The following is a 10,651-nucleotide window of genomic DNA, read 5'->3' on the forward strand; positions in this document are numbered from 1 at the left end:
GGAAAGGCTGCACATTATTTTCCAGTAAAATATACCATATTAACTAATTATTAATTATTATTATTATTAATTGACTTTTTTTTCAAATATTTCAGTATACTGTATAATGCTGCAGTGATTGTTCTTGAAAAGCACATTTTTGTGCCTGAGTATTTTGGAGAGAGTCCTAGAACAGAAATGTCCAAGTTAAAGTGTACACATTCTTATAGTATCTGAATAAATTGTTCTTCCCAAAGGTAGTTTACTCCAATCAACTGTGTATGAGTGCCCATTTTCCTATATTTTTGATGATGTATTGTTTACAGTCTTTCTGATTTTTACTTATATCACTACTGGGTGATAAATGGTGTTTGTCTCTAATTGTTAGTGATACTATCTATCTTTGTAAATTGCCTATTTATATATTTTGTTCATTTTCTGATCATATTATTTACATTTTTTTTCCTACTGATTTGTGGGATGACCTCCATTTCTGAAGGACCAAATTAAGATTTGGAATTCTGTCTCTAAAACTGTTAATGTAAATATTAGATGTTTGATAATTTTATTTTCTTTATGCCAGTGAGAAATGAAATAGTTCGAATGTAGTATTTGAAAAGATTTTACAGGTAATTCATTTTGAAAAGTAATCTATTTGGAAAGATGTTTTCCTAAAATGGTGGTAGTAGTAGTGGTGTTAAATTAGGAACTTTGATATATCTCCAGTTTATGCTATGTTGCATGAACTATTTCACATTTTCATGTTTTTCTTTGTTACTAAAAATAATTGCCACAATTTCTATTTTAATGTAGACAGCAATTTTATCTATCATGGACTTCAGGACTATTCTCTTCAGAATATTGATGAGTCATGAAAATATTGAGGGGCGCCTGAGTGGCTCAGGCAGTTAAGTGTCCGACTTCAGCTCAGGTCATGATCTCACAGCCCATGGGTTTGAGCCCTGCATCAGGATCTGTGCTGACAGCTCAGAGCCTGGAACCTGCTTCGGATTTTGTGTCTCCCTCTCCCGCTTGTGTTGTGTCTCTGTCTCTCTCTCAAAAATAAATAAGCATCAAAAAAAATTTTTTTAAAGAAAATACTGAGAGAGCTTGTCTTAAAACATGTAGATCAGTTATTTTCTTATGTAATAGATAAAAATACCATTTAAAATGATGTAATACTTGAAAACAGTGTCTGTGTTCGAGGCACTGTGACTGGTATTGTGGATACAAAGATGAATAAAACAGTTCTTACTGGTCATAATATATGAAGACAGAGAGAGGCAAGATAGATTAGGTTCAAGTTATGCGTCTTTGGGAGGATGCTCAACTGACTGAACCACCCAGGTGCCCCTCCTTTAATTCTTTTAATCAGTAATTCAATATATCAACTTTCATTTAGATTAAAAATGTATTAAAAATACACCAGAAAGCATAACACTAAAAAGTACCAGCAAAGTAAAAATTTTTGTAATGAAACTATTTCCATTTTCCTATCTGGCCCTTAAGCTTCTCTTTTATTTTCTACCTTATGAACTTTTACTTTTATTAAATTTACCTTTTTTCCTGTCTTATATGATTTCCCTTACAGTTTAATAAATCTGATTCTAAATTTAACCTTTGAACTTTTAGGCCCTTAGATACTGGTCTGGAAAAACTTCAGTAATGGATCAAAGGAAGAACGAGAGTATTGTTCCTAGTATCACTCAATTAGAAGATTTTCTTACAGAACACAATTCCAATGTTGTTTGGCTCCTTGTTGGTAAGTAGAATATATTTCTTGTACTTTGCTGTTTTTTATGTATGGATTAACAACTGTCATATTTTAAGCAGTAGTTAGCTGAAGTTGAAATGCTTACAATACCATTGGTTTATTTTTTGGAAAAAAGGTTTCAAGCTGTATTTCTATGAATATTTGCTCTGGCAAGTGCTCTAGCGGGCTCTTTTTCTTAGGTTGCTTCCTTGTGTGACTTAGGGGAGGTGGGAGGAAAAGAAAGAGATTGTAATTAGATTATCTTTTCTGTCTCAAGTCCACTCCTTCACCAAACCTCATCTCCACACACACACACACACGCACGCACTTTTGTTTGTTTTATAATGATAAATCCCCATGGCAAATATGTTTTTATAGCAAAATAGAGTGTATATGCCTAATTAATCTCATCTCTTTCCTTACTCCTTACACTTAACAGTGGGCTCTGCCAGTAAAAGAAAAAATTTTTTTTTGCCTAATAATCCAGAAGTTTTCTAGGTACATAGAAAGAATACAAAACAGTGTATAAATCATTGGCGAAGAGGGGGAGGGAAAATGAATGAATAAATGACTATGAATAAGAGAAGAGACTACAAAAATAATTAGGAAAGAAGGGAATACTGTGGGCTGTTACTGCTCAGAAAGTTTATGTGGATTTGAATTTCAGCATAAGAATTAGAAAGGTAGAGGGGAAAATAGAAAGTGTAGGATGGGGTAAGAAGGGAAAAAGAGGGTAATGATATTTATTGTGCATTTTCTGTGTGCCACATACCATTGGCATTTTGCATATGTTGTTGCAATGCTCAGAGAAAAATTAGGAAGGTAGGTACTATTCTTTTCTTTTTAACATGTTGGAGAATTGAGGCCCTTAAGGATTAAATAACTTAGACAGGTTACATAGCTTTTCTTTTTCTGAGTGCATGTTTATGGTTCTTTCATGATACCACAAGACATGTAAGGAAATGGGTGGAAGTGAAGAGTATATAGAAGGAATTATGATTCATGATTTTTAGGCAGGATTGGATTACCATTTAAACTTTGAATTCTGTTTTTTTCTAATTGACAGAAGTGAACTATTATAAATTATCATTAATTAAAGCCAAAAAAGTAAAATGAAATGCAAAATATTAATATGAAATAGAACTTCATAATAGCAGGATTGAAAACTGCCTTTTAGTTTATTTAAGGCAGAATTCTTCCTTATGTCCTATCATTGTCTTCTCTTATTAGAGTTTCTCTGACTTATTTCTATTTTATATAAATCCTTTCTTTAAGGAAAAAACAATAGTAACACCCAGTAAGACACTGAGTGATTGTTTGATTGTTTACTCTTACTGTTTTATTAAGTGGCCCCATGATATTGAAGGGGTTAGAGAGACATGATAGAGTGAGAAGACCACAATTCTCAGGTTGTACACTACTGGAAGCATACTTTCTCAGCAAATACCTCTTGCCTTTTTTAAAAATTTATTTCTAAGAGAGTGAGAGACAGCCTGAGCAGGGGAGGGTCAGAGAGAGAGAGGGAGATACAGAATCTGAAGCAGCCCCCAGGCTTTGAGCTAGCTGTCAGCAGAGAGCCTGACATGGGGCTCGAACCCACGCACCATTAGATCATGACCTGAGCCGAAGTCGGACGGTTAACCGACTGAGCCACCCGAGCTTCCCTACCTCTTGCCTTTCTGAATGGCCCATAATAACCTGCTGTCAACACAGTGATTTATAGTAAAAATTAGCACAAAATGTACTTTAAACTTAAAACATAATGACATATTCAAATCATTATTTTATATACCTCAAACTAATGAAACATTATGTCAACTATACTTCAATTAAAAACACCCAAAACACTTCTTTTTTTTAATGTTTGTTTATTTTTGAGGGAGAGAGCAAGACAGATGTTGGGGGGTGGGGGAGGACAGAGAGAGGGAGACAGAATCTGAAGCCAGCTCCAGGCTCCAAGCTGTCAGCACAGAGCCCGATATGTGGCTTGAATCCACGAACCATGAGATGATGACCTGAGCCGAAGTCAGACACTTAACCAACAGAGCCACACAAGCGCTCCCCAAAACACTTTTTACAAAGAAAAATATAATGACATATCATCAAAATAACTTTTCAAAAGAATTGTTCTAGAAATAATATTTATGGACAAATCATAGCACTTACTATATCAGAGCTATTACTGTCAATCTAAGCTACCCTGAGAAAATCTATTTTGACTCTCAGTGCCTGCTTTGTTTTATCCATGTTAAAATAACTTTTTAAAAATGTTAACTTAATGTGATGTTGCTAAATGGTCATACATGTTCAATTGCTTTACATTACTTTATCCTAAGTTAGAAAATAGTTATACTTTTAAATGGATAAATAAAAGGAAAATTATTATCAAAAACTCTGTCTTACATTTTAATTTTTCTATATTAATGAACTAGGTTCTTGGGAGGAATATTCTGAATCCTATAAGTGACTATAAACTTTTCATGAAAAATGGTCAAATTTGAAATACCATTTACTGTAGCATATTCACTGATTCTTTAAAAGTAGGTTATTGGGGTACCTGGGTGGCTCAGTTGGTTAAGCGTCCGACTTCGGCTTAGGTCACAATCTCGTGGTTCATGAGTTTGAGACCGGTGTCGGGCTCTGTGCTGACAGCTCAGAGCCTGGAGCCTGCTTTGGGTTCTGTGTCTCCTTCTCTCTCTGTTCCTCCCCTGCTTGTGTTCTGTCTCTGTCTCTGTCTCTATCTCTGTCTCTCTCTCTCTCTCAAAACTAAAGATTAAAAAAAATTTTTTTTAAAGTCGGTTATTGTCTTATCAATTATAGCAAAATAGCATAAAGTGGCCTGTTTAATATAGATATGCCTTTAAGTAGAGTAAAATCCTCACTTCTTTACCTTTTTTTTAAAAAGCAGGAACTATTGATTAAAAAAAAACATTGCTTTTTCTCTGATTTTAAAAAAATCATTGGTTTTCGTTCTTTTTAATGACTGTAGCCTTTAGGAAACAGCTTGGGAATGAGCTTTTAGCCTAATAAAGGTGGACATTTTTCAGAATATTTAGAAACAGGGGCTTTTCAGAATGTCTTTATATATGTTTAGTAACTAACATAGTACAAAATAGTGGAAAAGGAAACAAAAAGGAAGTATTTCTTTAGTTAATCTGATTGGAATATGTGCTTTTCTGACTTATGCATAAGGAAAATGAAAAAGATGGCTAAGGTAGGATCAACATCTGGTTTTAAAAATCCAAGTATTAAATTGAAAGAGAACATATTACTGTGTAGAAGTAAATCCTGACATTTTTGAATGTAATGATCTTTTACTAACAAGTTTTTATTAAGATATTAAGGTGATTGTAAAGGAAACTTATAGTGAGATTCTTTTTCATCTTTTTTCTCCCAACAGCTACCATTTTGTCCTGTGGATGGATTATTTATCTTACATACTACAATTCTCGAAATGTTGGTCTTATTTTAACATTGGTTCTCAATAGATTATACAAACATGGTTATATCCATATTGGTAAGTTTGAGTAACACTGAAATTTTTCTTTTGCATAACCTTGAGACTTATAAATTTATATCTAATAAGTGACAGTAACTTCAGAAATAACCTTTGTTTTATGAACATTAACCTAACTGGAATTTCTCTCACATAGCACTCTGACAGAAGGTAAACTATCACTTGGCTAGGTTCTTTACCTCATTCTTGTTTCTTAAACTGTTTCTGTAGCAACTTTTGAATTTTTTTTTTTTTTTGGCTTTTAAANAATATAGGCACATATAAAATATAGAAATAGGAATTTCTCAGGATTCTACTATCCAAAGTTTCTAATGCTCACTGAAGTTTTTCCTGTTTGTTTTTTTTTTAATAACTTCTACTTAAAAAAATCTATAAGTTGGAATCATTTTGTGCAGTTCATTTTGTGGTCCGCATTATTAACTTAGTAATGACTCTTTTTATAAGTGGGAAGTTTGCAGATTTGAGGGTCTGTCAGGAACCAATGTTTTGGAAAGCCCTTGACCAGTGGGAAAAAGAGTTGAGAGGTCACTGACTAGAACCATTCTAACCTTCCTTAGAGTACTTCTTAGTGGTGATATAAATAACATTTCTTTCAAACATAAGTCATCTTCCACTAATTTGAGACAATGACTGGTTCCTGGAGTCAAAGAAATTAATGGAGAAAGATGGTGAATTATCACTGCTTTGGGGTTTATTTAATAGTTGTGCATAATTAGGGGAATTATTCATATGGAGCAACTATTTAATGTCTTCATATGGTTATTTAGTAGTTTCAGTTCATAGTGATGGTACTTATTGTACTTTTTGTTATATTTGAGGAAAGAGGGTTAGAAAATTAGTAAGTCTGTAAGGACATCAGGAGGAAGCCAGGAAAGAACATTTAATTATTGAATAAATTGAATGCTAAGATTATTTTAAGCTTTAAGTGCTCTACTCTGTATCAAAACAATTCCATTAATCGCTGTTGTTGTTGTTTTTTCTACAACAGGCTCCTTCTCTTTCTCTGTTCTTTCTGGAAAAGTCATGGTTCGTGAAATCTATTATATTACAGAAGACATGTCTATTAGGTAAAAAAACAAAAAAACGAAAAAAGCAGCTCATCTTAAACTTGAAATATTGTAAAATTTTTTCTGATTAATATGACTTCTTCAAATAAAACCATACATCAAAAATAATTTTTTCAGTAAACCATATCCGGTGAATTGATGTTTAAAAATATTTTTATCAGTAGATTAATTTAGCTAAGGTTTAGACTGGCAAAAAGTTTATCAAATGGAGGCTTGTAGAAATGAATAATCTCATTTCATTCCTGTATGAATACTAGAGCCGTTAAATTACCTGACCATTTTTTTTTTTTTGGTAGAATTCTTGGTGGTCATTTGTTACATAAAGCAAAAATCAGGGATGCTGATAATACTTTTTAAGGTATTATAGGTAATATATTTTAAGAATTGTTAAGGGGCACCTGCGTGACTCAGTCGGTTGAGTGTCTGACTTCAGCTCAGGTCATGATCTCACAGTTCACGGTTTCGAGCTCCGCGTCAGGCTCTGTGCTGACAGCTCAGAGCCTGGAGCCTGCTTCCCATTCTGTGTGTCCCTCTCTCTCTGCCCCTCCCTTGCTTGTGATCTGTCTTTCTCTGTCTCTCAAAAATAAATAAATCTTAAAAAAAATTAAAAAAGAATTGTTTAGTGTCTGTTAGCTATTCTAATTTTATTTTATTAATTTTTGTTTAGAGAGAACGCTAGCAAGCACACGAGTGGTGAAAGGGCAGAGGGAGAGGGACAGAGAGAATCTTAAGCAGGCTCCATGCTCAGAATGGAGCTCAATGTGGTGCTTGATCTCAGCGACCCTGAGATCATGACCTGAGCTGAAATCAATAGTCAAACGGTTAACAAAGTGAGCCATCTAGGCGCCCCTCTAATTTTATTTTAAGAAGGAAACAGGGGCGCCTGGGTGGCTTAGTCGGTTAAGCGTCCGACTTTCGCTTGGGTCATGATCTCGCGGTTCATGGGTTCGAGCCCCGCGTCGGGCTCTGTGCTGACTGCCAGCTCAGAGCCTGGAGCCTGTTTCAGTCTGTGACTCCCTCTCTCTCTGACCCTCACCTGCTCACGCTGTCTCTCTCTCCTAGAAATAAATAAAACATTAAAAAAAAAAGGAAACAGAAATCTGAATATAATAAAAGATAAATAATATATTAAATATGTTCTTTCTTCTGTAGGCCTTTAAAGAAAAGCTTACCTTATTTTTGTGATTTTCTTAACATTTGATTTCTTAACTTAGAACTTGAAAGTTTTGAATTAGTTGAGAGGTGCTGTGGTTTGGCAACACTCATACTTCAATTAAAACAGTAGAGACAACTTCTTTGTGAGTCTAACATTATTTTTTAAAGAAAAGTGAAAAGTTGAGAGTCTGTGTTCATCCTTTTGGGACATGGGGTGCTATATGATTACAGAGATGAAGGAGTATCTTTAGAAGCTTCTGGTAGCATGTTAATTAATGTCCCCCATTCAAGATTTGGCCTTTTGTTTATAGAGTTTTTACACCATTAAAAAAAATATCATTTATAAAAGAAAAAAAGTTTTTCTGTTAACACTTCATTTTCCTATTACATGTGATATGGTATTAAATTTTACCTAAATAGAGTAATTTAGACTATGCAAATTCTCTTTCCTTTTTTTTAACTCGGAGATTATAGATTATGATACATTTATACCAGTGATCCATGGAGAGTTTTCTGTATTTTCATATTCATTACCCGTTGCCAGCCTTTTATAATAATTAATTAAATGAATTAAGTAAATTGTTACTGAAGTTTTTATTTTGTAATTTATCTTGCATAGAATTCAAGATGGATTTATAATTTTTCGGTGGTGGAAAATGTATAATCCAAAGCAGAAGCAACATGGTGAGTCTTCATGTTTTTGTGTATTTGAAATCTTTAATTATATCATCAGTGCTTTCATTTATGGACATTGAAATATTTCACATTTTAGGGGTGCTTGGGTGGCTTAGTCGGGTAAGCGTCCGACTCTGGCTCAGGTCATGATCTCACGGTTCATGGGTTCAAGCACCTCGTTGGCTCTCTGCTGACGGCTAGATCAGAGCCTGGAGCCTGCTTCAGATTCTGTATCTCCCTATCTCTCTGACCCTTCCCTGCTCACGCTGTCTCTCTCTCTCTCAGAAATAAATAAAACATTAAAAAATTAAAAAAAAATTTCACATTTTATAATATAATATATAATATAAAAATATAAAAATATTTTTTAAAGTTCTGGCATTTACAAAATTTTATTTATATTATACATATAAGATATATATAATATAAAAATACTTTTTAGAGTTTTGGCATTTACAGACTGATTATCTCACCAGTTGTCTGAAGATCTTTCAGCAGCTTTCCTCTTGCCTGATTACATTTAGTTACTTTAGCATATTATTTATTTAGAGTTATCCTCAGTATGACCTTTACCCCTATACATAGCCTTACCTCCTATTACATCTGTGGATCCAACCCATACTCTGGTTAAAATGAACTTCCTAGCACTCTTTAATTATTCTAAGGTACTTTTCCTACTTAACAGCTACTGTACCTTTCCTGCCTGACACTGCTTCTAATTGTTATTTATCTACTGTGCTAAGGTTGAAGAGAAAAGAGGAAATGAAAGCTCTAGACTATCTTCTGGTTCTGCTTTTATCATTAAAATTTTATCATCTCAGAATTTTCTCCCTAGGATTTCATTTTGCAACTCTATAAGTGCTCCTATGCCCCTAACACTCGTACTTGATGTTAATCATTACCAGGAGCTTCAAGGAATGTAGACCTTGACTTTACTCCTTAGAATAGTGGTTCCTTAACTTTTCGATCTCAAGAACTATATGTATAGTCTTCTAAATAACTGAGGACCTCCAAGAGCTTTTATTTATGTAATTTATATTGATAAATCTTGCATTCAAAATTATGCCTGATAAATAGAAACATTTTTGATTTTATTAAAATTAAGAAATAAAACAGATGAACATAGGGGAAGGGAGGGAAAAATAAGATAAAAACAGAGAGCGAGGCAAACCATAAGAGACTCTTAAGTACAGAGAACAAATTGAGGGTTGCTGGGGGGTGATGGGTGGAGGGATGGGCTAAATGAATGCTGGGCATTAAAGAGGGTACTTGTTGGGATGAGCACTGGGCATTCTATGTAAGTGATGAATCACTGGGTTCTACTCCTGAGACTAATACTACACTATATGTTAACTTACTTGAATTTAAAAAAAATAATGAAGTTCCTTCTGGTGCCACCTTCAAAATATATAGTAAACCCTGTACCATATTTTATGAAAAATAACTTCTCTGAAGCAAAAAAAACAAAAAACAAAAAAACTCCCAAAAACCAAATAATGAGAAGAGTGGTATTATTGTATATTTTGCAAATCACTTTAATGTCTAGCTTAATGGAAGATAATTGAATTCTCATATCTACTTTTATATTCAGTCTGTTGAAGTACCATGTATCATACCGTCTTTAAAAGAAACTCCACTGTTTATTCATGGGAGAGTAATTGAGAAAAAGTTAAACATTTTCGTATAATAATACTATTAAAATAGTTTTGAATTCATGGTCCCTGGAACAGATGTTGGGATCCCTGCAAATGTCCGCAGACCATACTCTGATAACTAGTTTTATAAGATTTTAGGTGGGGCCTTGGAGAGAAGTGTCAGAAGATGATGAGGCTCCTGCACCTTTTCTTAGCTGTTAGCACATCCTGTGTTTCTGGTACCCCACACTGAGATTCTGAAATGGTGGTTAGGTTCTACAGAACTTTGGAACTTTCCAGTTAGGTTTTTCTCTTTTTTGGTGGGTTCACTTTAATAATCTTGCTGTTCTTTATAATTTTATTTCTATGGGAAACTAGATTTAAAGTTGCAAAAATTTTTAAACTTAGCACAAGATTGAGCTAGCCTAAATTACTTTTGCATTCAGTATTACTTCACTTTTAGTCTTTTTTTTTTTTTAACTGTCATTCCCTTGCTCCCACAAGCTTTTCCCCTTTCACCATAATACATCATGTACTTTTCCTTGAAACGACTGGCATAAATTGATGAGAATTTGGTAGCTTTAGAATTAATGAAATCAGAATGACTAGAAAAATAATGGGTAGATTTCATGTCTGGGAAAAGTTTCCTAAAAATTAGACTTGTTTATTGAATAATTTTGAGCATACATTTAGTGACCTTATGTGATACATGTATTTTGTTGTAGTTTGGAATAGGCTTTTTTCTGTCCTCTGTGGGTTAGAATGGCTATGTGTAATGAGCAGTTGCTAGTCTGTAGCTTTAGAATATCAATTGTTCACCCAGCTTTTTTACCTCTTTTTTTTTTTTTTTAAGCAATTGGTATAACCTTTT

The 10,651-nt window shown here is 33.8% G+C and overlaps 1 protein-coding gene across 1 annotated transcript in view; it reads left to right on the top strand.

Moving 5' to 3' along the window:
* The window catches only part of BLTP1 (bridge-like lipid transfer protein family member 1), a 205,727-nt gene that overhangs the window by 11,922 nt on the left and 183,154 nt on the right, over positions 1–10,651 (top strand). The window contains exons 3-6 of the mRNA XM_077770881.1: positions 1,612–1,741; positions 5,133–5,249; positions 6,238–6,316; positions 8,091–8,155. Of these exons, the coding sequence (XP_077627007.1) occupies positions 1,645–1,741; positions 5,133–5,249; positions 6,238–6,316; positions 8,091–8,155 (358 nt within the window). The 5' untranslated portion in view covers positions 1,612–1,644. The remainder of the gene's footprint in view (positions 1–1,611; positions 1,742–5,132; positions 5,250–6,237; positions 6,317–8,090; positions 8,156–10,651) is intronic.

This window comes from Crocuta crocuta, unplaced genomic scaffold, assembly GCF_008692635.1.
Source record: "Crocuta crocuta isolate KB4526 unplaced genomic scaffold, BGI_CrCroc_1.0 scaffold331, whole genome shotgun sequence".
NCBI classification, from domain to species: domain Eukaryota; kingdom Metazoa; phylum Chordata; class Mammalia; order Carnivora; family Hyaenidae; genus Crocuta; species Crocuta crocuta.